The 27,699-nt window shown below is 47.1% G+C and overlaps 2 protein-coding genes across 3 annotated transcripts in view; one reads left to right on the forward strand and one right to left on the reverse strand.

The window, feature by feature from the left end:
• Positions 1–26,424, reverse strand: part of KDM5A (lysine demethylase 5A) — a 116,862-nt gene extending 90,438 nt beyond the window's left edge. For both annotated transcript variants that reach the window (XM_063929213.1, XM_063929212.1), the window contains exons 1-6: positions 25,752–26,424; positions 22,052–22,129; positions 19,870–19,992; positions 18,981–19,151; positions 18,739–18,870; positions 18,237–18,342 (exon numbers count right to left, since the gene is read on the reverse strand). In XM_063929213.1, coding sequence (XP_063785283.1) covers positions 18,237–18,342; positions 18,739–18,870; positions 18,981–19,151; positions 19,870–19,992; positions 22,052–22,129; positions 25,752–25,937 — 796 coding nt within the window. In that variant the 5' untranslated portion in view covers positions 25,938–26,424. The remainder of the gene's footprint in view (positions 1–18,236; positions 18,343–18,738; positions 18,871–18,980; positions 19,152–19,869; positions 19,993–22,051; positions 22,130–25,751) is intronic.
• An 815-nt stretch (positions 26,425–27,239) lies between these two features.
• CCDC77 (coiled-coil domain containing 77) overlaps positions 27,240–27,699 on the forward strand; it is a 58,749-nt gene continuing 58,289 nt past the window's right edge. Inside the window, exon 1 of the mRNA XM_063929230.1 lies at positions 27,240–27,625. The gene's annotated coding sequence lies outside the window, so the exon portion shown is untranslated. The remainder of the gene's footprint in view (positions 27,626–27,699) is intronic.

Genomic DNA, 27,699 nt, shown 5'->3' on the forward strand with positions numbered 1-27,699 from the left:
GGACACTGTAGCAGTAGAGGAGCTATACTCTCACAGACGGATACTGTAGCAGTAGAGGAGCTATACTCTTACAGACGGATACTGTAGCAGTAGAGGAGCTATATTCTCACAGGCGGATACTGTAGCAGTAGAGGAGCTATACTCTCACAGACGGATACTGTAGCAGTAGAGGAGCTATACTCTCACAGACAGATACTGTAGCAGTAGAGGAGCTATATTCTCACAGGCGGATACTGTAGCAGTAGAGGAGCTATACTCTCACAGACGGATACTGTAGCAGTAGAGGAGCTATATTCTCACAGACAGATACTGTAGCAGTAGAGGAGCTATACTCTCACAGACAGATACTGTAGCAGTAGAGGAGCTATACTCTCACAGACGGATACTGTAGCAGTAGAGGAGCTGTACTCTCACAGACGGATACTGTAGCAGTAGAGGAGCTATACTCTCACAGACGGATACTGTAGCAGTAGTGGAGCTATACTCTCACAGACGGACACTGTAGCGGTAAAGGAGCTATACTCTCACAGACAGATACTGTAGCAGTAGAGGAGCTATACCCTCACAGACGGATACATTAGCAGTAGAGGAGCTATACTCTCACAGACGGATACTGTAGCAGTAGAGGAGCTATACCCTCACAGACGGATACATTAGCAGTAGAGGAGCTATACTCTCACAGACGGATACTGTAGCAGTAGAGGAGCTATACTCTCACATACAGATACTGTAGCAGTAGAGGAGCTATACGCTCACAGACGGACACTGTAGCAGTAGCGGAGCTATACTCTCACAGACAGATACTGTAGCAGTAGAGGAGCTATACTCTCACAGACAGATACTGTAGCAGTAGAGGAGCTATACTCTCACAGACGGACACTGTAGCAGTAGAGGAGCTATACTCTCACAGACGGATAATGTAGCAGTAGAGGAGCTATACGCTCACAGACGGACACTGTAGCAGTAGAGGAGCTATACTCTCACAGACGGATACTGTAGCAGTAGAGGAGCTATACTCTCACAGACAGAAACAGTAGCAGTAGAGGAGCTATACTCTCACAGACGGATACTGTAGCAGTAGAGGAGCTATACTCTCACAGACAGATACAGTAGCAGTAGAGGAGCTATACTCTCACAGACGGATACTGTAGCAGTAGAGGAGCTATACTCTCACAGACGGATACTGTAGCAGTAGAGGGGCTATACTCTCACAGACGGATACTGTAGCAGTAGAGGAGCTATACTCTCACAGACGGATACTGTAGCAGTAGAGGAGCTATACTCTCACAGACGGATACTGTAGCAGTAGAAGAGCTATACTCTCACAGACAGATACTGTAGCAGTAGAGGAGCTATATTCTCACAGACAGATACTGTAGCAGTAGAGGAGCTATACTCTCACAGACAGATACTGTAGCAGTAGAGGAGCTATACTCTCACAGACGGATACTGTAGCAGTAGAAGAGCTACACTCTCACAGACGGATACTGTAGCAGTAGAGGAGCTATACTCTCACAGACGGACACTGTAGCGGTAAAGGAGCTATACTCTCACAGACAGATACTGTAGCAGTAGAGGAGCTATACCCTCACAGACAGATACTGTAGCAGTAGAGGAGCTATACCCTCACAGACGGATACATTAGCAGTAGAGGAGCTATACTCTCACAGACGGATACTGTAGCAGTAGAGGAGCTATACTCTCACAGACGGATACTGTAGCAGTAGAGGAGCTATACTCTCACAGACAGAAACAGTAGCAGTAGAGGAGCTATACTCTCACAGACGGATACTGTAGCAGTAAAGGAGCTATACTCTCACAGACGGATAATGTAGCAGTAGAAGAGCTATACTCTCACAGACGGACACTGTAGCGGTAAAGGAGCTATACTCTCACAGACAGATACTGTAGCAGTAGAGGAGCTATACCCTCACAGACGGATACATTAGCAGTAGAGGAGCTATACTCTCACAGACGGATACTGTAGCAGTAGAGGAGCTATACCCTCACAGACGGATACTGTAGCAGTAAAGGAGCTATACTCTCACAGACGGATAATGTAGCAGTAGAAGAGCTATACTCTCACAGACAGATACTGTAGCAGTAGAGGAGCTATACTCTCACAGACAGATACTGTAGCAGTAGAGGAGCTATACTCTCACAGACGGATACTGTAGCAGTAGAAGAGCTACACTCTCACAGACGGATACTGTAGCAGTAGAGGAGCTATACTCTCACAGACGGATACTGTAGCAGTAGTGGATCTATACTCTCACAGACAGATACATTAGCAGTACAAGAGCTATACTCTCACAGACGGATAATGTAGCAGTAGAAGAGCTATACTCTCACAGACAGATACTGTAGCAGTAGAGGAGCTATACTCTCACAGACAGATACTGTAGCAGTAGAGGAGCTATACTCTCACAGACGGATACTGTAGCAGTAGAGGAGCTATACTCTTACAGACGGATACTGTAGCAGTAGAGGAGCTATACTCTCATAGACGGACACTGTAGCAGTAGAGGAGCTATACCCTCACAGACAGATACTGTAGCAGTAGAGGAGCTATACCCTCACAGACGGATACATTAGCAGTAGAGGAGCTATACTCTCACAGACGGATACTGTAGCAGTAGAGGAGCTATACTCTCACAGACGGATACTGTAGCAGTAGAGGAGCTATACTATCACAGACGGATACTGTAGCAGTAGAGGAGCTATACTCTCACAGACGGATACTGTAGCAGTAGAGGAGCTATACTCTCACAGACAGATACTGTAGCAGTAGAGGAGCTATATTCTCACAGGCGGATACTGTAGCAGTAGAGGAGCTATACCCTCACAGACGGATACATTAGCAGTAGAGGAGCTATACTCTCACAGACGGATACAGTAGCAGTAGAGGAGTAATACTCTCACAGACGGATACTGTAGCAGTTAAGGAGCTATACTCTCACAGACGGATACTGTAGCAGTAGAGGAGCTATACTCTCACATACAGATACTATAGCAGTAGAGGAGCTATACTCTCACAGACAGATACTGTAGCAGTAGCGGAGCTATACTCTCACAGACGGATACTGTAGCAGTAGAGGAGCTATACTCTCACAGACGGACACTGTAGCAGTAGAGGAGCTATACTCTCACAGACGGACACTGTAGCAGTAGAGGAGCTATACTCTCACAGACGGATACATTAGCAGTAGAGGAGCTATACTCTCACAGACAGATACTGTAGCAGTAGAGGAGCTATACTCTCACAGACGGATACTGTAGCAGTAGAGGAGCTATACTCTCACAGACGGATACTGTAGCAGTAGAGGAGCTATACTCTCATAGACGGACACTGTAGCAGTAGAGGAGCTATACCCTCACAGACAGATACTGTAGCAGTAGAGGAGCTATACCCTCACAGACGGATACATTAGCAGTAGAGGAGCTATACTCTCACAGACGGATACTGTAGCAGTAGAGGAGTAATACTCTCACAGACGGTTACTGTAGCAGTAGAGGAGCTATACTCTCACAGACGGATACTGTAGCAGTAGAGGAGCTATACTCTCACAGACGGATACTGTAGCAGTAGAGGAGCTATACTATCACAGACGGATACTGTAGCAGTAGAGGAGCTATACTCTCACAGACGGATACTGTAGCAGTAGAGGAGCTATACTCTCACAGACAGATACTGTAGCAGTAGAGGAGCTATATTCTCACAGGCGGATACTGTAGCAGTAGAGGAGCTATACTCTCACAGACGGACACTGTAGCGGTAAAGGAGCTATACCCTCACAGACAGATACTGTAGCAGTAGAGGAGCTATACCCTCACAGACGGATACATTAGCAGTAGAGGAGCTATACTCTCACAGACGGATACTGTAGCAGTAGAGGAGTAATACTCTCACAGACGGTTACTGTAGCAGTAGAGGAGCTATACTCTCACAGACGGATACTGTAGCAGTAGAGGAGCTATACTCTCACAGACGGATACTGTAGCAGTAGAGGAGCTATACTATCACAGACGGATACTGTAGCAGTAGAGGAGCTATACTCTCACAGACGGATACTGTAGCAGTAGAGGAGCTATACTCTCACAGACAGATACTGTAGCAGTAGAGGAGCTATATTCTCACAGGCGGATACTGTAGCAGTAGAGGAGCTATACTCTCACAGACGGACACTGTAGCGGTAAAGGAGCTATACTCTCACAGACAGATACTGTAGCAGTAGAGGAGCTATACCCTCACAGACGGATACATTAGCAGTAGAGGAGCTATACTCTCACAGACGGATACAGTAGCAGTAGAGGAGTAATACTCTCACAGATAGATACTGTAGCAGTAGAGGAGCTATACTCTCACATACAGATACTGTAGCAGTAGAGGAGCTATACTCTCAAAAACAGATACTGTAGCAGTAGCGGAGCTATACTCTCACAGACGGATACTGTAGCAGTAGAGGAGCTATACTCTCACAGACGGACACTGTAGCAGTAGAGGAGCTATACTCTCACAGACGGACACTGTAGCAGTAGAGGAGCTATACTCTCACAGACGGACACTGTAGCAGTAGAGGAGCTATACTCTCACAGACGGATACTGTAGCAGTAGAGGAGCTATACTCTCACAGACGGATACTGTAGCAGTAGAGGAGCTATACTCTCACAGACAGAAACAGTAGCAGTAGAGGAGCTATACTCTCACAGACGGATACTGTAGCAGTAAAGGAGCTATACTCTCACAGACGGATAATGTAGCAGTAGAAGAGCTATACTCTCACAGACGGACACTGTAGCGGTAAAGGAGCTATACTCTCACAGACAGATACTGTAGCAGTAGAGGAGCTATACCCTCACAGACGGATACATTAGCAGTAGAGGAGCTATACTCTCACAGACGGATACTGTAGCAGTAGAGGAGCTATACCCTCACAGACGGATACATTAGCAGTAGAGGAGCTATACTCTCACAGACGGATACTGTAGCAGTAGAGGAGCTATACTCTCACATACAGATACTGTAGCAGTAGAGGAGCTATACGCTCACAGACGGACACTGTAGCAGTAGCGGAGCTATACTCTCACAGACAGATACTGTAGCAGTAGAGGAGCTATACTCTCACAGACAGATACTGTAGCAGTAGAGGAGCTATACTCTCACAGACGGACACTGTAGCGGTAAAGGAGCTATACTCTCACAGACAGATACTGTAGCAGTAGAGGAGCTATACCCTCACAGACGGATACATTAGCAGTAGAGGAGCTATACTCTCACAGACGGATACTGTAGCAGTAGAGGAGCTATACCCTCACAGACGGATACATTAGCAGTAGAGGAGCTATACTCTCACAGACGGATACTGTAGCAGTAGAGGAGCTATACTCTCACATACAGATACTGTAGCAGTAGAGGAGCTATACGCTCACAGACGGACACTGTAGCAGTAGCGGAGCTATACTCTCACAGACAGATACTGTAGCAGTAGAGGAGCTATACTCTCACAGACGGACACTGTAGCAGTAGAGGAGCTATACTCTCACAGACGGATAATGTAGCAGTAGAGGAGCTATACGCTCACAGACGGACACTGTAGCAGTAGAGGAGCTATACTCTCACAGACGGATACTGTAGCAGTAGAGGAGCTATACTCTCACAGACAGAAACAGTAGCAGTAGAGGAGCTATACTCTCACAGACGGATACTGTAGCAGTAAAGGAGCTATACTCTCACAGACTGATAATGTAGCAGTAGAAGAGCTATACTCTCACAGACAGATACTGTAGCAGTAGAGGAGCTATACTCTCACAGACAGATACTGTAGCAGTAGAGGAGCTATACTCTCACAGACGGATACTGTAGCAGTAGAAGAGCTACACTCTCACAGACGGATACTGTAGCAGTAGAGGAGCTATACTCTCACAGACGGATACTGTAGCAGTAGTGGAGCTATACTCTCACAGACAGATACATTAGCAGTACAAGAGCTATACTCTCACAGACGGATAATGTAGCAGTAGAAGAGCTATACTCTCACAGACAGATACTGTAGCAGTAGAGGAGCTATACTCTCACAGACAGATACTGTAGCAGTAGAGGAGCTATACTCTCACAGACGGATACTGTAGCAGTAGAGGAGCTATACTCTCACAGACGGATACTGTAGCAGTAGAGGAGCTATACTCTCATAGACGGACACTGTAGCAGTAGAGGAGCTATACCCTCACAGACAGATACTGTAGCAGTAGAGGAGCTATACCCTCACAGACGGATACATTAGCAGTAGAGGAGCTATACTCTCACAGACGGATACTGTAGCAGTAGAGGAGCTATACTCTCACAGACGGATACTGTAGCAGTAGAGGAGCTATACTATCACAGACGGATACTGTAGCAGTAGAGGAGCTATACTCTCACAGACGGATACTGTAGCAGTAGAGGAGCTATACTCTCACAGACAGATACTGTAGCAGTAGAGGAGCTATATTCTCACAGGCGGATACTGTAGCAGTAGAGGAGCTATACCCTCACAGACGGATACATTAGCAGTAGAGGAGCTATACTCTCACAGACGGATACAGTAGCAGTAGAGGAGTAATACTCTCACAGACGGATACTGTAGCAGTTAAGGAGCTATACTCTCACAGACGGATACTGTAGCAGTAGAGGAGCTATACTCTCACATACAGATACTGTAGCAGTAGAGGAGCTATACTCTCACAGACAGATACTGTAGCAGTAGCGGAGCTATACTCTCACAGACGGATACTGTAGCAGTAGAGGAGCTATACTCTCACAGACGGACACTGTAGCAGTAGAGGAGCTATACTCTCACAGACGGACACTGTAGCAGTAGAGGAGCTATACTCTCACAGACGGATACATTAGCAGTAGAGGAGCTATACTCTCACAGACAGATACTGTAGCAGTAGAGGAGCTATACTCTCACAGACGGATACTGTAGCAGTAGAGGAGCTATACTCTTACAGACGGATACTGTAGCAGTAGAGGAGCTATACTCTCATAGACGGACACTGTATCAGTAGAGGAGCTATACCCTCACAGACAGATACTGTAGCAGTAGAGGAGCTATACCCTCACAGACGGATACATTAGCAGTAGAGGAGCTATACTCTCACAGACGGATACTGTAGCAGTAGAGGAGTAATACTCTCACAGACGGTTACTGTAGCAGTAGAGGAGCTATACTCTCACAGACGGATACTGTAGCAGTAGAGGAGCTATACTCTCACAGACGGATACTGTAGCAGTAGAGGAGCTATACTATCACAGACGGATACTGTAGCAGGAGAGGAGCTATACTCTCACAGACGGATACTGTAGCAGTAGAGGAGCTATACTCTCACAGACAGATACTGTAGCAGTAGAGGAGCTATATTCTCACAGGCGGATACTGTAGCAGTAGAGGAGCTATACTCTCACAGACGGACACTGTAGCGGTAAAGGAGCTATACTCTCACAGACAGATACTGTAGCAGTAGAGGAGCTATACCCTCACAGACGGATACATTAGCAGTAGAGGAGCTATACTCTCACAGACGGATACAGTAGCAGTAGAGGAGTAATACTCTCACAGATAGATACTGTAGCAGTAGAGGAGCTATACTCTCACATACAGATACTGTAGCAGTAGAGGAGCTATACTCTCAAAAACAGACACTGTAGCAGTAGAGGAGCTATACTCTCACAGACGGACACTGTAGCAGTAGAGGAGCTATACTCTCACAGACGGACACTGTAGCAGTAGAGGAGCTATACTCTCACAGACGGACACTGTAGCAGTAGAGGAGCTATACTCTCACAGACGGATACTGTAGCAGTAGAGGAGCTATACTCTCACAGACGGATACTGTAGCAGTAGAGGAGCTATACTCTCACAGACAGAAACAGTAGCAGTAGAGGAGCTATACTCTCACAGACGGATACTGTAGCAGTAAAGGAGCTATACTCTCACAGACGGATAATGTAGCAGTAGAAGAGCGATACTCTCACAGACAGATACTGTAGCAGTAGAGGAGCTATACTCTCACAGACAGATACTGTAGCAGTAGAGGAGCTATACTCTCACAGACGGATACTGTAGCAGTAGAAGAGCTACACTCTCACAGACGGATACTGTAGCAGTAGAGGAGCTATACTCTCACAGACGGACACTGTAGCGGTAAAGGAGCTATACTCTCACAGACAGATACTGTAGCAGTAGAGGAGCTATACCCTCACAGACAGATACTGTAGCAGTAGAGGAGCTATACTCTCACAGACGGATACTGTAGCAGTAGAGGAGTAATACTCTCACAGACGGTTACTGTAGCAGTAGAGGAGCTATACTCTCACAGACGGATACTGTAGCAGTAATGGAGCTATACTCTCACAGACGGATACTGTAGCAGTAGAGGAGCTATACTATCACAGACGGATACTGTAGCAGTAGAGGAGCTATACTCTCACAGACGGATACTGTAGCAGTAGAGGAGCTATACTCTCACAGACAGATACAGTAGCAGTAGAGGAGCAATACTCTCACAGACGGATACTGTAGCAGTAGAGGAGCTATACTCTCACAGACAGATACTGTAGCAGTAGAGGAGCTATACTCTCACAGACAGATACAGTAGCAGTAGAGGAGCTATACTCTCACAGACGGATACTGTAGCAGTAGAGGAGCTATACTCTCACAGACGGATAATGTAGCAGTAGAAGAGCTATACTCTCACAGACAGATACTGTAGCAGTAGAAGAGCTATATTCTCACAGATAGATACTGTAGCAGTAGAGGAGCTATACTCTCACAGACAGATACTGTAGCAGTAGTGGAGCTATATTCTCACAGACAGAAACAGTAGCAGTACAAGAGCTATACTCTCACAGACGGATACTTTAACAGTAGAGGAGCTATACTCTTACAGACGGATACTGTAGCAGTAGAGGAGCTATACTCTCACAGACGGACACTGTAGCAGTAGAGGAGCTATACCCTCACAGACAGATACTGTAGCAGTAGAGGAGCTATACCCTCACAGACGGATACATTAGCAGTAGAGGAGCTATACTCTCACAGACTGATACTGTAGCAGTAGAGGAGTAATACTCTCACAGACGGTTACTGTAGCAGTAGAGGAGCTATACTCTCACAGACAGATACTGTAGCAGTAGAGGAGCTATACTCTCACAGACGGACACTGTAGCAGTAGAGGAGCTATACGCTCACAGACGGACACTGTAGCAGTAGAGGAGCTATACTCTCACAGACGGATACTGTAGCAGTAGAGGAGCTATACTCTCACAGACAGATACTGTAGCAGTAGAGGAGCTATACTCTCACAGACAGATACTGTAGCAGTAGTGGAGCTATACTCTCACAGACAGATACATTAGCAGTACAAGAGCTATACTCTCACAGACGGATACTTTAACAGTAGAGGAGCTATACTCTCACAGACAGATACTTTAGCAGTAGAGGAGCTGTACTCTCACAGACGGATACTGTAACAGTAGAGGAGCTATACTCTTACAGACGGATACTGTAGCAGTAGAGGAGCTATACTCTCACAGACGGACACTGTAGCAGTAGAGGAGCTATACTCTCACAGACAGATACTGTAGCAGTAGAGGAGCTATACTCTCACAGACGGATACTGTACCAGTAGAAGAGCTATACCCTCAAGAGACGGATACTGTAGCAGTAGAGGAGCTATACTCTCACAGACGGATACTGTAGCAGTAGAGGAGCTATACTCTCACAGACGGATACTGTAGCAGTAGAGGAGCTATACTCTCACATACAGATACTGTAGAAATAGAGGAGCTATACTCTCACATACAGATACTGTAGCAGTAGAGGAGCTATACTCTCACAGACAGATACTGTAGCAGTAGTGGAGCTATACTCTCACAGACAGATACTGTAGCAGTAGAGGAGCTATACTCTCACAGACAGATACTGTAGCAGCAGAGGAGCTATACTCTCACAGACGGATACTGTAGCAGTAGAGGAGCTATACTATCACAGACGGATACTGTAGCAGTAGAGGAGCTATACTCTCACAGACGGATACTGTAGCAGTAGAGGAGCTATACTCTCACAGACAGATACTGTAGCAGTAGAGGAGCTATATTCTCACAGGCGGATACTGTAGCAGTAGAGGAGCTATACCCTCACAGACGGATACATTAGCAGTAGAGGAGCTATACTCTCACAGACGGATACAGTAGCAGTAGAGGAGTAATACTCTCACAGACGGATACTGTAGCAGTTAAGGAGCTATACTCTCACAGACGGATACTGTAGCAGTAGAGGAGCTATACTCTCACATACAGATACTATAGCAGTAGAGGAGCTATACTCTCACAGACAGATACTGTAGCAGTAGCGGAGCTATACTCTCACAGACGGATACTGTAGCAGTAGAGGAGCTATACTCTCACAGACGGACACTGTAGCAGTAGAGGAGCTATACTCTCACAGACGGACACTGTAGCAGTAGAGGAGCTATACTCTCACAGACGGATACATTAGCAGTAGAGGAGCTATACTCTCACAGACAGATACTGTAGCAGTAGAGGAGCTATACTCTCACAGACGGATACTGTAGCAGTAGAGGAGCTATACTCTTACAGACGGATACTGTAGCAGTAGAGGAGCTATACTCTCATAGACGGACACTGTAGCAGTAGAGGAGCTATACCCTCACAGACAGATACTGTAGCAGTAGAGGAGCTATACCCTCACAGACGGATACATTAGCAGTAGAGGAGCTATACTCTCACAGACGGATACTGTAGCAGTAGAGGAGTAATACTCTCACAGACGGTTACTGTAGCAGTAGAGGAGCTATACTCTCACAGACGGATACTGTAGCAGTAGAGGAGCTATACTCTCACAGACGGATACTGTAGCAGTAGAGGAGCTATACTATCACAGACGGATACTGTAGCAGTAGAGGAGCTATACTCTCACAGAAGGATACTGTAGCAGTAGAGGAGCTATACTCTCACAGACAGATACTGTAGCAGTAGAGGAGCTATATTCTCACAGGCGGATACTGTAGCAGTAGAGGAGCTATACTCTCACAGACGGACACTGTAGCGGTAAAGGAGCTATACTCTCACAGACAGATACTGTAGCAGTAGAGGAGCTATACCCTCACAGACGGATACATTAGCAGTAGAGGAGCTATACTCTCACAGACGGATACAGTAGCAGTAGAGGAGTAATACTCTCACAGATAGATACTGTAGCAGTAGAGGAGCTATACTCTCACATACAGATACTGTAGCAGTAGAGGAGCTATACTCTCAAAAACAGATACTGTAGCAGTAGCGGAGCTATACTCTCACAGACGGATACTGTAGCAGTAGAGGAGCTATACTCTCACAGACGGACACTGTAGCAGTAGAGGAGCTATACTCTCACAGACGGACACTGTAGCAGTAGAGGAGCTATACTCTCACAGACGGACACTGTAGCAGTAGAGGAGCTATACTCTCACAGACGGATACTGTAGCAGTAGAGGAGCTATACTCTCACAGACGGATACTGTAGCAGTAGAGGAGCTATACTCTCACAGACAGAAACAGTAGCAGTAGAGGAGCTATACTCTCACAGACGGATACTGTAGCAGTAAAGGAGCTATACTCTCACAGACGGATAATGTAGCAGTAGAAGAGCTATACTCTCACAGACGGACACTGTAGCGGTAAAGGAGCTATACTCTCACAGACAGATACTGTAGCAGTAGAGGAGCTATACCCTCACAGACGGATACATTAGCAGTAGAGGAGCTATACTCTCACAGACGGATACTGTAGCAGTAGAGGAGCTATACCCTCACAGACGGATACATTAGCAGTAGAGGAGCTATACTCTCACAGACGGATACTGTAGCAGTAGAGGAGCTATACTCTCACATACAGATACTGTAGCAGTAGAGGAGCTATACGCTCACAGACGGACACTGTAGCAGTAGCGGAGCTATACTCTCACAGACAGATACTGTAGCAGTAGAGGAGCTATACTCTCACAGACGGACACTGTAGCAGTAGAGGAGCTATACTCTCACAGACGGATAATGTAGCAGTAGAGGAGCTATACGCTCACAGACGGACACTGTAGCAGTAGAGGAGCTATACTCTCACAGACGGATACTGTAGCAGTAGAGGAGCTATACTCTCACAGACAGATACTGTAGCAGTAGAGGAGCTATACTCTCACAGACGGACACTGTAGCGGTAAAGGAGCTATACTCTCACAGACAGATACTGTAGCAGTAGAGGAGCTATACCCTCACAGACGGATACATTAGCAGTAGAGGAGCTATACTCTCACAGACGGATACTGTAGCAGTAGAGGAGCTATACCCTCACAGACGGATACATTAGCAGTAGAGGAGCTATACTCTCACAGACGGATACTGTAGCAGTAGAGGAGCTATACTCTCACATACAGATACTGTAGCAGTAGAGGAGCTATACGCTCACAGACGGACACTGTAGCAGTAGCGGAGCTATACTCTCACAGACAGATACTGTAGCAGTAGAGGAGCTATACTCTCACAGACGGACACTGTAGCAGTAGAGGAGCTATACTCTCACAGACGGATAATGTAGCAGTAGAGGAGCTATACGCTCACAGACGGACACTGTAGCAGTAGAGGAGCTATACTCTCACAGACGGATACTGTAGCAGTAGAGGAGCTATACTCTCACAGACAGAAACAGTAGCAGTAGAGGAGCTATACTCTCACAGACGGATACTGTAGCAGTAAAGGAGCTATACTCTCACAGACTGATAATGTAGCAGTAGAAGAGCTATACTCTCACAGACAGATACTGTAGCAGTAGAGGAGCTATACTCTCACAGACAGATACTGTAGCAGTAGAGGAGCTATACTCTCACAGACGGATACTGTAGCAGTAGAAGAGCTACACTCTCACAGACGGATACTGTAGCAGTAGAGGAGCTATACTCTCACAGACGGATACTGTAGCAGTAGTGGAGCTATACTCTCACAGACAGATACATTAGCAGTACAAGAGCTATACTCTCACAGACGGATAATGTAGCAGTAGAAGAGCTATACTCTCACAGACAGATACTGTAGCAGTAGAGGAGCTATACTCTCACAGACAGATACTGTAGCAGTAGAGGAGCTATACTCTCACAGACGGATACTGTAGCAGTAGAGGAGCTATACTCTTACAGACGGATACTGTAGCAGTAGAGGAGCTATACTCTCATAGACGGACACTGTAGCAGTAGAGGAGCTATACCCTCACAGACAGATACTGTAGCAGTAGAGGAGCTATACCCTCACAGACGGATACATTAGCAGTAGAGGAGCTATACTCTCACAGACGGATACTGTAGCAGTAGAGGAGCTATACTCTCACAGACGGATACTGTAGCAGTAGAGGAGCTATACTATCACAGACGGATACTGTAGCAGTAGAGGAGCTATACTCTCACAGACGGATACTGTAGCAGTAGAGGAGCTATACTCTCACAGACAGATACTGTAGCAGTAGAGGAGCTATATTCTCACAGGCGGATACTGTAGCAGTAGAGGAGCTATACCCTCACAGACGGATACATTAGCAGTAGAGGAGCTATACTCTCACAGACGGATACAGTAGCAGTAGAGGAGTAATACTCTCACAGACGGATACTGTAGCAGTTAAGGAGCTATACTCTCACAGACGGATACTGTAGCAGTAGAGGAGCTATACTCTCACATACAGATACTGTAGCAGTAGCGGAGCTATACTCTCACAGACGGATACTGTAGCAGTAGAGGAGCTATACTCTCACAGACGGACACTGTAGCAGTAGAGGAGCTATACTCTCACAGACGGACACTGTAGCAGTAGAGGAGCTATACTCTCACAGACGGATACATTAGCAGTAGAGGAGCTATACTCTCACAGACAGATACTGTAGCAGTAGAGGAGCTATACTCTCACAGACGGATACTGTAGCAGTAGAGGAGCTATACTCTTACAGACGGATACTGTAGCAGTAGAGGAGCTATACTCTCATAGATGGACACTGTAGCAGTAGAGGAGCTATACCCTCACAGACAGATACTGTAGCAGTAGAGGAGCTATACCCTCACAGACGGATACATTAGCAGTATAGGAGCTATACTCTCACAGACGGATACTGTAGCAGTAGAGGAGTAATACTCTCACAGACGGTTACTGTAGCAGTAGAGGAGCTATACTCTCACAGACGGATACTGTAGCAGTAGAGGAGCTATACTCTCACAGACGGATACTGTAGCAGTAGAGGAGCTATACTATCACAGACGGATACTGTAGCAGGAGAGGAGCTATACTCTCACAGACGGATACTGTAGCAGTAGAGGAGCTATACTCTCACAGACAGATACTGTAGCAGTAGAGGAGCTATATTCTCACAGGCGGATACTGTAGCAGTAGAGGAGCTATACTCTCACAGACGGACACTGTAGCGGTAAAGGAGCTATACTCTCACAGACAGATACTGTACAAGTAGAGGAGCTATACCCTCACAGACGGATACATTAGCAGTAGAGGAGCTATACTCTCACAGACGGATACAGTAGCAGTAGAGGAGTAATACTCTCACAGATAGATACTGTAGCAGTAGAGGAGCTATACTCTCACATACAGATACTGTAGCAGTAGAGGAGCTATACTCTCAAAAACAGATACTGTAGCAGTAGAGGAGCTATACTCTCACAGACGGACACTGTAGCAGTAGAGGAGCTATACTCTCACAGACGGACACTGTAGCAGTAGAGGAGCTATACTCTCACAGACGGACACTGTAGCAGTAGAGGAGCTATACTCTCACAGACGGATACTGTAGCAGTAGAGGAGCTATACTCTCACAGACGGATACTGTAGCAGTAGAGGAGCTATACTCTCACAGACAGAAACAGTAGCAGTAGAGGAGCTATACTCTCACAGACGGATACTGTAGCAGTAAAGGAGCTATACTCTCACAGACGGATAATGTAGCAGTAGAAGAGCGATACTCTCACAGACAGATACTGTAGCAGTAGAGGAGCTATACTCTCACAGACAGATACTGTAGCAGTAGAGGAGCTATACTCTCACAGACGGATACTGTAGCAGTAGAAGAGCTACACTCTCACAGACGGATACTGTAGCAGTAGAGGAGCTATACTCTCACAGACGGACACTGTAGCGGTAAAGGAGCTATACTCTCACAGACAGATACTGTAGCAGTAGAGGAGCTATACCCTCACAGACAGATACTGTAGCAGTAGAGGAGCTATACTCTCACAGACGGATACTGTAGCAGTAGAGGAGTAATACTCTCACAGACGGTTACTGTAGCAGTAGAGGAGCTATACTCTCACAGACGGATACTGTAGCAGTAATGGAGCTATACTCTCACAGACGGATACTGTAGCAGTAGAGGAGCTATACTATCACAGACGGATACTGTAGCAGTAGAGGAGCTATACTCTCACAGACGGATACTGTAGCAGTAGAGGAGCTATACTCTCACAGACAGATACAGTAGCAGTAGAGGAGCAATACTCTCACAGACGGATACTGTAGCAGTAGAGGAGCTATACTCTCACAGACAGATACTGTAGCAGTAGAGGAGCTATACTCTCACAGACAGATACAGTAGCAGTAGAGGAGCTATACTCTCACAGACGGATACTGTAGCAGTAGAGGAGCTATACTCTCACAGACGGATAATGTAGCAGTAGAAGAGCTATACTCTCACAGACAGATACTGTAGCAGTAGAAGAGCTATATTCTCACAGATAGATACTGTAGCAGTAGAGGAGCTATACTCTCACAGACAGATACTGTAGCAGTAGTGGAGCTATATTCTCACAGACAGAAACAGTAGCAGTACAAGAGCTATACTCTCACAGACGGATACTTTAACAGTAGAGGAGCTATACTCTTACAGACGGATACTGTAGCAGTAGAGGAGCTATACTCTCACAGACGGACACTGTAGCAGTAGAGGAGCTATACCCTCACAGACAGATACTGTAGCAGTAGAGGAGCTATACCCTCACAGACGGATACATTAGCAGTAGAGGAGCTATACTCTCACAGACTGATACTGTAGCAGTAGAGGAGTAATACTCTCACAGACGGTTACTGTAGCAGTAGAGGAGCTATACTCTCACAGACAGATACTGTAGCAGTAGAGGAGCTATACTCTCACAGACGGACACTGTAGCAGTAGAGGAGCTATACGCTCACAGACGGACACTGTAGCAGTAGAGGAGCTATACTCTCACAGACGGATACTGTAGCAGTAGAGGAGCTATACTCTCACAGACAGATACTGTAGCAGTAGAGGAGCTATACTCTCACAGACAGATACTGTAGCAGTAGTGGAGCTATACTCTCACAGACAGATACATTAGCAGTACAAGAGCTATACTCTCACAGACGGATACTTTAACAGTAGAGGAGCTATACTCTCACAGACAGATACTTTAGCAGTAGAGGAGCTGTACTCTCACAGACGGATACTGTAACAGTAGAGGAGCTATACTCTTACAGACGGATACTGTAGCAGTAGAGGACCTATACTCTCACAGACGGACACTGTAGCAGTAGAGGAGCTATACTCTCACAGACAGATACTGTAGCAGTAGAGGAGCTATACTCTCACAGACGGATACTGTACCAGTAGAAGAGCTATACCCTCACAGACGGATACTGTAGCAGTAGAGGAGCTATACTCTCACAGACGGATACTGTAGCAGTAGAGGAGCTATACTCTCACAGACGGATACTGTAGCAGTAGAGGAGCTATACTCTCACATACAGATACTGTAGAAATAGAGGAGCTATACTCTCACATACAGATACTGTAGCAGTAGAGGAGCTATACTCTCACAGACAGATACTGTAGCAGTAGTGGAGCTATACTCTCACAGACAGATACTGTAGCAGTAGAGGAGCTATACTCTCACAGACAGATACTGTAGCAGCAGAGGAGCTATACTCTCACAGACGGATACTGTAGCAGTAGAAAAGCTATACTTTCACAGACGGACACTGTAGCAGTAGAGGAGCTATACGCTCACAGACGGACACTGTAGCAGTAGAGGAGCTATACTCTCACAGACGGATACTGTAACAGTAGAGGAGCTATACTCTTACAGACGGATACTGTAGCAGTAGAGGAGCTATACTCTCACAGACGGATACTGTAGCAGTAGAGGAGCTATTCTCTCACAGACAGATACTGTAGCAGTAGAGGAGCTATACTCTCACAGACAGATACTGTAGCGGTAAAGGAGCTATACTCTCAGACTGATACTGTACCAGTAGAAGAGCTATACCCTCACAGACGGATACTGTAGCAGTAGAAGAGCTATACTCTCACAGACGGATACTGTAGCAGTAGAAGAGCTATACTCTCACAGACGGATACTGTAGCAGTAGAAGAGCTATACCCTCACAGACAGATACTGTAGCAGTAGAGGAGCAATACTCTCACAGACGGATACTGTAGCAGTAGAGGAGCTATACTCTCACAGACGGACACTGTAGCGGTAAAGGAGCTATACTCTCACAGACGGACACTGTAGCAGTAGAGGAGCTATACTCTCACAGACGGATACTGTAGCAGTAGAGGAGCTATACTCTCACAGACGGATACTGTAGCAGTAGAGGAGCTATACTCTCACAGACGGATACTGTAGCAGTAGAGGAGCTATACTCTCACAGACGGACACTGTAGCAGTAGAGGAGCTATACTCTCACAGACGGACACTGTAGCAGCAGAGGAGCAATACTCTCACAGACGGATACTGTAGCAGTAGAGGAGCTATACTCTCACAGACGGACACTGTAGCGGTAAAGGAGCTATACTCTCACAGACAGATACTGTAGCAGTAGAGGAGCTATACCCTCACAGACAGATACTGTAGCAGTAGAGGAGCTATACCCTCACAGACAGATACATTAGCAGTAGAGGAGCTATACTCTCACAGACGGATACTGTAGCAGTAGAGGAGCTATACTCTCACAGACGGATACTGTAGCAGTAGAGGAGCTATACTCTCACAGACGGATACTGTAGCAGTAGAGGAGCTATACATATCGAACATTGCATAGATGTCTGCAGTATTCACTCTGTCCTGGCCACAGAATTTGCTAGCTCACAAGCACACCGAATACCTCCAGCCCCCACCCCCACCTGCGTCCCACAAGTTCTCACCGGCTCGGTCTTTAACACTGTCGCCAATGCCAATTATCTTTGGAGCTCCTCCGAAAACGTGCAGCTTCTTCACCTCTGCGGGTTTACTGACCTCCACCGGCTCCGGCTACGTAACACAAACATGGATGTTAATTACAATTTAACACAATCACACTTCTGCAGATTTTATCAGCAATTCGTAATCAATTGTAAGACAAACAAAGCTCCTAATTGTAACCATAGTATAACAAATATAATGATAAATAAAACCCTAATTATCACGTGACTGACGATGCCTGTGACATATCACTAAAGCTGTCATTTTGTATATTATTTTCTAAACACAAAACACACAACTAACACTAAATGTCGGTGTGAGGAATGCAAGGGGCATGGATTATAAATTGCCTTAGAAGTAACCTTGAAATAGTACAAGGACAAACTATTTCCACCTTATATCACATTATCCTTCCTGGCCATCCCACGTCCAAACAGTTGGTAGTAAAACAAAACAATAATTCACCTCGGACTTGATACGCCGGGACCTCTTCATGGGAACACTGGTTTTCTCACTCTTTGTAGAATCTCTGGAGTCCTCACAAGGTTCCGTCACTTCTACTTTCTCCTCAGCTCTCAAGCTAGGTTTCTGGATGCCCTGAGTGGCCACAAGGAGAGAGAACAGTGTCAAGCAGTTTATTAAACCATCATTCCTTTCATTGAATATACAAAATATATTCCATGTGATTTTTTTTAAATTGTTCTCACCATGAGGCTAATCCCAGACTGGAACAGCTCGTAGGGGTACAGGATACGCTCATAGTGCGTCTTCAAGAGTGACCCCGTGCCCTTCCCTGGCATGTACCCCAGGCGGCTGCCCACCTTCGACCATTTCTTCTCCTTACGGACAGCCTCGAAGCCTCCTTCACTGGAAACCACCTATAACGGGGAAGGAGGTTCACAGAGAAGTGAGGGAAGAAGAACTGAGAGAGAGAGAACAGATGGGCATTTACAGTCAAAGCAAAACAAGAAAATGAAACATATTTGGGTAAATCAGAAGATGGCTCTTTCCACATGTTCCAGAACAGCTTTAAATCAGAAAACCATCCAGAAATTGCTCACTGCACACTGCCATATCTCACTGCTTACCTGAATCAGTAAATAAACTGCTTTATTAGCTCTATAGCCATTTTACTTGTTTGTGTAGCAGACATATAATGGAACATAGAATATATAACATATAACCAGAGCATAGAAATTATATATAAACAAATATATATTGTGATCGGGCGTTGCCCCGGGTATGTAGGGAGATAGTCTACAAAGACAGTAGTAATACAACAAGACTATAACAGCGCTATAAAATCCTAATAAACGGAGACAGGTATTGTAGCATATAATAACAATTTCATAATCACATATAACATACATTATAATACAACCTATTGGGGTATCAAAGTAAAAAATGATTAATGGTCAGATGAGACACGGCAAATCCCTAGGGATACATTTTATAATCCCACATGGGAGAGTTTATTAGGATTTTATAGCGCTGCTTCCACAGAATGTCCTGAGCTCTCAGTACAGTATACAGAGCCCATGGCCACACATAATAACTATCTCATATATTGTATCTGGCTGGTCGGCCGTCCCGTACCTTGCTCAGGGCGTACACATCCAAGAGTTTGCGATCGACCACTGGTATCCGAAGCGTAGACCCTTGCAACTCCCAGAACTTTGCCAGCTGATCCAAAAAGTCGAGCTTAACGCGGGTCATAGCCTACGGATGAGAGAACGATACATTCATTTTGGTTTAATCAACTGGGTGGGTTTAATATAACAGAATCTGTGACCATCTTAAGACCAAAAAGTATTTGGTCAGTGGCACGTCAAGCAGAAGACGGGCACCTTCTGACGATGGGAATAAATCAGGAAGACCCTGCAAGGCTCCGTCCCCCGGTTTCCCCTCTTACACTCAGAGGAGTCAGACTCATTACACAGAGCTAAGCAAACACTACATACGTTATTAAAAGGCAAAAAATGCTGTACTTTGCCCTTGGTAACATTGGCCCTCATTCCGAGTTGTTCGCTCGCAAGGTGATTTTAGCAGAGTTACACACGCTAAGCCGCCGCCTACTGGGAGTGAATCTTAGCTTCTTAAAATTGCGAACGATGTATTCGCAATATTGCGATTACACATCTCGTAGCAGTTTCAGAGTAGCTTCAGACTTACTCGGCATCTGCGATCAGTTCAGTGCTTGTCGTTCCTGGTTTGACGTCACAAACACACCCAGCGTTCGCCCAGACACTCCTCCGTTTCTCCAGCCACTCCCGCGTTTTTTCCGGAAACGGTAGCGTTTTTATCCACACGCCCATAAAACGCCGTGTTTCCGCCCAGTAACACCCATTTCCTGTCAATCACATTACGATCGCCGGAGCGAAGAAAAAGCCGTGAGCAAAAATCCTATCTTCATAGCAAATTTACTTGGCGCAGTCGCAGTGCGGACATTGCGCATGCGCACTAAGCGGAAAATCGCTGCGATGCGATGAAATTTACCGAGCGAACAACTCGGAATGAGGGCCATTGTCCTTTTAAAAATGGCCGACAAAACAGCGGTTTCCAAACCTGCGGCCCAATACACTTACCTCTCAGTAATGGATGGCTGGAGCAATAAGCATTTAAGACATTTGAGACATTTAAGGCTGCGTTTCCATTATACTGTAACAGTCACTGACACACAGCGCAGGCAGCCATTTTGTCGGCTACATTAATGTTCACTAGGATGCAGCTCATCGATTTGCTGAGAACTAGGGACCTCACCGAGGCTTGAGGCATTCTGTGATAGGATGATTATTCATCCTGCCCACAGGTTGCCGCTTCCTCCAAGCTTAGGCAGTAACCAGTCCAAAGCAGAGGTAATATTTGCTGATGAGGCCATTTAACATGAAACATAACTCTATATAGAGGCAAAATATATTCATTTTAGTATGTAATAAAAAACCATCTTACATGTCAGAAGCGTACTGCAGAGAGACGAATCAGAAGGGGTCAAAGCATAATGCAGCAACACTTTGGAGATGTACTAAGCAGTGAAAAGAGTGGGGAAGTTGCCCATGGCAACCAATCAGCATTGAAGTAACATTTATAATTTGCATACTATATTATTCAGAGCAGCTGATTGGTTGCCATGGACAACTTCTCCACTCTTTTTACTGCTTAGTACATGGGTCTTCAACCTGTGCCCCCCTAGCTGCTGTGAAACTACACATCCCAGCATGCCCTGCCAGTTTTGCTATTAAGGTATGCTAAAACTGAGGCAGGGCATGCTGGGATGTGCAGTTCCACAGCAGCTGGAGGGCCGAGGGTTGAAGACCCATGGCTTAGTAGATGTCCCCCTCAGTATTATATGACATTTATACTAGGTAATTAAATGTCACCTTCCAGGACTGTGCACAGAGGGAAAGTCAGTGAGATGTGCAGCAATGGATTTAGGAGCACTTAGGGGGTGACATGCAGCGCCCACTTATCCTGATAGGCTTGCAGTGCGCATATTACTAAGAGGAGGTAAAATGCACGATGTAGGAGCGATGTAGGGTTCTGTTGTCTGGGCAATCCAAACCTGTAACAGCAGCACATCCCCAGTATAGCAGAGACCCCTTACAGACCGCTCTACATCACTGACCGGGACCCCCAGGCAGGAATATATATTACTGTATAACATATGCAAATCCCCCAATACAAATCCCATTAGTTCCACAACAAAGACAACCCTGGTGTCACACAGACGCCATCACAATACAACACACGCAAATCATTCCTAGCCGTAATTCCACCTTACCTCCAGCTCATTGAGACGCTGCACCCGAGGGGTAAAGCTGAAGCTCTTCACGTCGCAGGTGAAAGGGGGCTGCCAGTCCTGTAAGAGGAGGAGGAGAAGGTTCACCAGCAGCCTGGAGAGCACAGTGTGTGTGTGTGTGTGTGTGTGTGTGTGTGTGTGTGTGTGTGTGTGTGTGTGTGTGTGTGTGTGTGTGTGTGTGTGTGTGTGTGATACAGCGGAGGGCGGCACGGACCCCCTACAGCCAGCTAGCTTATTTATAACCAGGGGGATGAAAAACAAAACCTGACTACAGAAGTATTTACCCTCTCACTGTAACTACTGAAGCTGAATACAATGGGGGTAACTGGATACAGCAGAAACACAACAGTTACTTCTGCAAATGTATTTTGTACAGCAGTAGTGTTCATTCTAGAACCCTGCACCTGTCACAACCCGTGCAGTTCCTCTTTCCTGCCTGGGGTGTCACTCTCTGCTCAGCTCAGAGATACAGACCAGAGTGTGCTAGAAGCACCAGAGCACAGCGAGAGACTCCCCAGGCAGTAAAGAGGACAGGTTGTGACAGGTGCGGGGTGCTAGAATGAACACTACAGCAGTATACTACTCAGGGAATAGTCTTTTGTGCTATATACAAGCAGCATTTTACATAAGAACTCAATTCCAATCCCACCCATCACACTTTGTGTGTCAGGCTACATTGCACATAACAAAACAAAACATGGTAATAAAGTAACCATAAGCAGCGGCAGATCTCGAACCTGATCCACCATAAAGCAGTGCGATTTCCATGTTGGGAGGGGAGTAAAATTGAGGTGGAGGCTGAACCAACTTTCCCGCTGGACGAATGAGAAACCGGCAGACCAGACCGCAACACACAGAGCATTGGGAATCGATGAACACAACCCCTGTGGCTCACCGTCGCCAGGCTGCAATGTGGATGGTCATCTCCCCTGGTCTAATGGCATGGAGTGGTTTGAAAGTACACAGACTACACTGATCACTCGTCCATGCATCTGATTGGACGACTGCAGCAGCTTGCCCAATCAGATGCATCGACTGTGGCTCCTATCACACACAGGCTTTTACCAAAAACACGGTCAATATGCCAAATGCCACAGCAAAGTGTATACACAGACCGTGCCACCACGTACACCCCAGGTTATTTTACAGGGACAAAGAAACCTGTCACTTATTCCGTCCAGCAATAATGGAACATAAACCCATTCACAATGTATACAAAACATTAAATGAAGGACAGTTGCTTGGAATAAATAAAAGATTGGCCCTGGATGTCTCTGTATTTCACTGGATATACAGACAATACGCAACACAGACAGGACAGGCCGTGATGTCATGTGACATGCGGAACAAAATGTCCCATTTACACGTATGACTTGTTCCTTGCCTGTACGGACGGAGTAATGGTTGGCAGCACTGAGGTCATGGGTTTGATTCCCACCATGTCCTTAACTGTGTGGAGTTTGTATATTCTCCCCGTGCTTGTGTGGGTTTCCTCCCAAATATATACTGGTATGTTACTTGGCTCCCAACAAAAATAAATCCTAGCGTGAATGTGTGAGCGTGTACAAGTGGTAGGAAATAGAGAGTGTAAGCTCCAGTGGTCCGGGAACTGATGTGAATGGCCAAATATTCTCTGTAAAGCGCTGCGGAATATGTGTGCGCTATATCAATAACCGGTAATAAATATTTATCTATCCAGGCTCAGCGACGCAGAATAGACAAAAGTATTTCTCTGGATAATAAAACCACTGTCAGGCAACAAACTACTTGACCTGCAGATGTAACGCTTTAATCTCCATGGTGCCTCCACCGGAGGGTCATCGTGGAGAATGGTTATTATATGAATAGAAGACATAGCTATATACTAATGTATTACTCGCATAGAGAGTTGCATTTAGGATTGGCTGAGTCCTAACGTCTCTAGACAGGTACTTAGGTGGTCATTCCGAGTTGCTCGCTCGCTAGCAGTTTTTAGCAGCCGTGCAAACGCTATGCCGCCGCCCACTGGGAGTGTATTTTAGCTTAGCAGAAGTGCGAACGATCGCAGAGCGGCTACAAAGTTTTTTTTGTGCAGTGTCAGAGTAGCTCCAGACCTACTCAGCGCTTGCGATCACTTAAGACTGTTCAGTTCCTGTTTTGAAGTCACGAACACGCCCTGCGTTCGCCCAGCCACGCCTGCGTTTTTCCTGGCAAACACACCCTGAAAACGGTCAGTTGACACCCAGAAACGCCCCCTTCCTATCAGTCACTCTGCGGCCAGCAGTGCAACTGAAAAGCTTCGTTAGACCCCGTGTGAAACTACATCATTCGTTGTAATAGTACGTCGCGCGGGCGCTTTGCGTCGCATGCGCAGAAGTGCAGTTTTTTTGCCTCATCACGGCACAGTGAACGAATGCAGCTAGCGATCAACTTGGAATGACCCCCATAGATTCAACAAAACCCATCCAGATTACTCAGGATTGGATCTACTCTGCATCTGAAACGCTTGTAAAAGGCTCCTTAGAAATATGGGACGGGGATATAAAGCAGTAAACCTACATTGCTTTTGCCATTACAAATAAGTATTTTAATAAACAGTCGTCCTTTTAGTTACATTGTGTCAGAGGCGACACTATGACTGATGTGTAGGAATAACAAGTATCTATTTACCAGCAGAACAAAGACATTAAAATAACTTTTCATTTTAACAATCCTGATGAAGGTTTCTTTAGTAGGTTTTATAATAATCCCTGTACACCGCTGCATACGCTCTGTGGCGCTTTATAACGTTAATCATTTATGGGAGACAGCTGATATTTAAGCATATAAAACAACCTTGTGCATCGCTGTAATAGAAGGTAATCAGTAAACAATTGCAGCAAAGGCTACTGGGAAATGGAGACTGTGTGACAACTATGTAGGGTGTCAGTCATTTCTACATAGGGATGGGAAATGTTCCGTCCATGAACCAACAGAGGAGGCGCAGGGATATATCCTGTACCCCCGGGTCTCCTCTCCTGTGATGGTGGTAAACAAACCACCTTGGGGGGGGGAGAAAAGGGACCGGTCACATGTAATGAGCCAGGGTCTCAGACAGCTTATTAGTAATTTACAGAGAATTAAGCCCCATCTGATGACCTCAGTGTAACTGGGAAGGAGCTGGTGCACAGTCTGGTACAGAATGCAGATCATTAGGGCAGTATAATATATATCATATTGGCACGGTGGCTGCTATAAGACACGTATTACTTGTAACCCTGTAAGTGTTTACATTACAAATTGTCAGCTCCTAAGGTTTGGATTTATTTCTCCAGCCCAGACTACAGCACGCACCGTGATTATATGTAAGAGCTTTGGAAAGGGCTGAAGCAACAAAGACAGAAAGTAATTGTAGCACTTATATACATTGGGCGCTGCGGAACCCTTGTGGCACCATATAAAGGATAATAATAAACGTGCAGGAAAACCGTACATTCCAAGATGCGTTGTGACACATACAGCCACTCCTGGCAGCATTTCCTAATCCTGGGCTATTGCAGGATGGAGAGTAGCGCTCAGCAGCAGGGAGCACAATAGTGGCCTGTGTAGCTTATGTAAGCTGAATCCAGCCTGTAGCATCTCCCAGCTCCATGCAAAACACCCCCTGCTAAACAAATCTCCCAGGAGCTGGCTGGGGCCGGCACCGGCCCAGTGTCACGCTTACCTTGGGAGGCCTTATTTTGCATATTCCAGTCCTCTCTGCAATGGGCCTGATGCGTCCGATGAAGCTCAGAGGGTCCGAGAATTCCTCCCAGCTGGGCTCAAACACCGGGCACTCCGGAGGGGGCAGGAACTCGTTGTAATGAGCCATTGCAGGGGGCGGCGTTAACGCCTCAGCATTGGGTAACATATAAAAGGATTAGATGGAGAGGTGATGGCACACAGAGGCCCGCGCTCTATCACACAGCGTCTCCTCTTTGCTCTCCAAACATCTCTGTCACCCGGCCTCAGGGACACCGTTCTTCCCCCGCAGGAACAGCCCAGCTGGCCTAGCGACAGGACATCCCCGGGTGTCTCCCAAAAAGGGACAATATTACATAACTCTTGTTAATGGGGTGACCCCATACTGTACGACATCTAACTACCCCACCCCACCCCTTGTCCCTCCTATAAATAGGGCACCACCAAATGACTTCTGTCACTCCAACACCCCTAGCCTGCAAAGTCCTGAGAGGTAAGTGGTAGGAGATCCCTCCTCCTGTCAGAAACCCCAAGATCCCCACTGACCATCAAGACCCCCTACCCAAACAAAACAACACTCCACGATCACTCCTGGCAACAGGAAACCCCCAAAGGGGACACCCCAAGGTGCCTCCCCCTGTCAAACACCCCAAACCCCCCCCCCTGTCAAACACCCCGAGATCCCTCCCCCTGCCAGACACCCCGAGATGCCTCCCCCTGTCAAACACCCCGAGATCCCTCCCCCTGCCAGACAACCCAAGATCGCTCAGGTAGTTGGTGATTTGCTCAGGCGGAGTCCAGGTAGGTGGTGGTGCCTCTCAGGCAGGTAGGTATATTCGCAACTCAGGCAGGTGGGTGAGGAGTGGACCCAGCTCAGGCAGGTAGGTGAGAATCCAGCTCAGACAGGTAGGCGAGGAGCCAGCTCAGGCAGTGGGGGCGGAGTCCAGGTAGGTGGTGGTGCCTCTCAGGCAGGTAGGTAGGTGCAGAGCCCACTTAGGGGAGGTCCCCTGTCAGCCAGACAGGTGAGGGCCCAGGTCAGGCAGATGTGTGTGGAGCTGAGTAGGTGCGGGCCCCGGTCCAGTAGGGGCCCCCGGTCTGGCAGGCAGGTCAGGGCCCCTATGGGATAGGTAGGTGAGGGCCCCGGTCAGGCAGGGAGGTGTGGAGCTCAGGTAGATGGGTCCCCCGCTCGGGCCGTTAGGTGAGGGCCCCGGTCAGGCAGGTAGGTAGGTGAGGGCCTCTCTCAGGTAGGTAGGAGGGGGCGGAGCTCTCCCTGGGCCGCAGTCCGGGGCCTCTGCTCCCAGGTGTGATGGGGCCCGTCCCGCCGGCCTCTCTCCCCGGTCACTCTAGGCCTGACACCTCCGCTCACCGGTTTGTTTTCCTCTCTCAGTCTGAAGCCGGAAGTCGCGGTCACCGGAACCGGAACTGTCACCCTCCGCAACACATACAGGGGAGGGCATGTAGTGCGCAGCTGGCGGGGGGACCGGAGCTGCCGGCGGCTCCCCGGAGGGCTCAGCACGGGGCCGGGGATGAGGGAAGCCCCCGGCGGTACAGGGAACGGTGCAGCGGGTGGAGAGGTGTGAAGGACGGGATGGAACCGTATCCCTCCGCGTTATCCCCGAGTTACAGCAGTGCGAGGAGCGGCCGCCAGGGGGAGCCAGAGACACCGGGTTACAGCAGCGCTGCAGTGCGAGGAGCGGCCGCCAGGGGGAGCCAGAGACACCAACATCCAGAGACACCGGGTTACAGCAGCGCGCGGAGCGGCCGCCAGGGGGAGCCAGACACACCGACATCCAGCAACACTATCAGCCGGTTATAGCAGTGAGGGGAGCGGCCACCAGGGGGAGCTAGAGATAGCCGGTAATAGCAGTGCGATGAGCAGCCGCCAGGTCGACTATTGGTCAACATGGTCACTAGGTTATTTGAAAAGGTTG

This window comes from Pseudophryne corroboree, chromosome 6, assembly GCF_028390025.1.
Source record: "Pseudophryne corroboree isolate aPseCor3 chromosome 6, aPseCor3.hap2, whole genome shotgun sequence".
NCBI lineage: Eukaryota > Metazoa > Chordata > Amphibia > Anura > Myobatrachidae > Pseudophryne > Pseudophryne corroboree.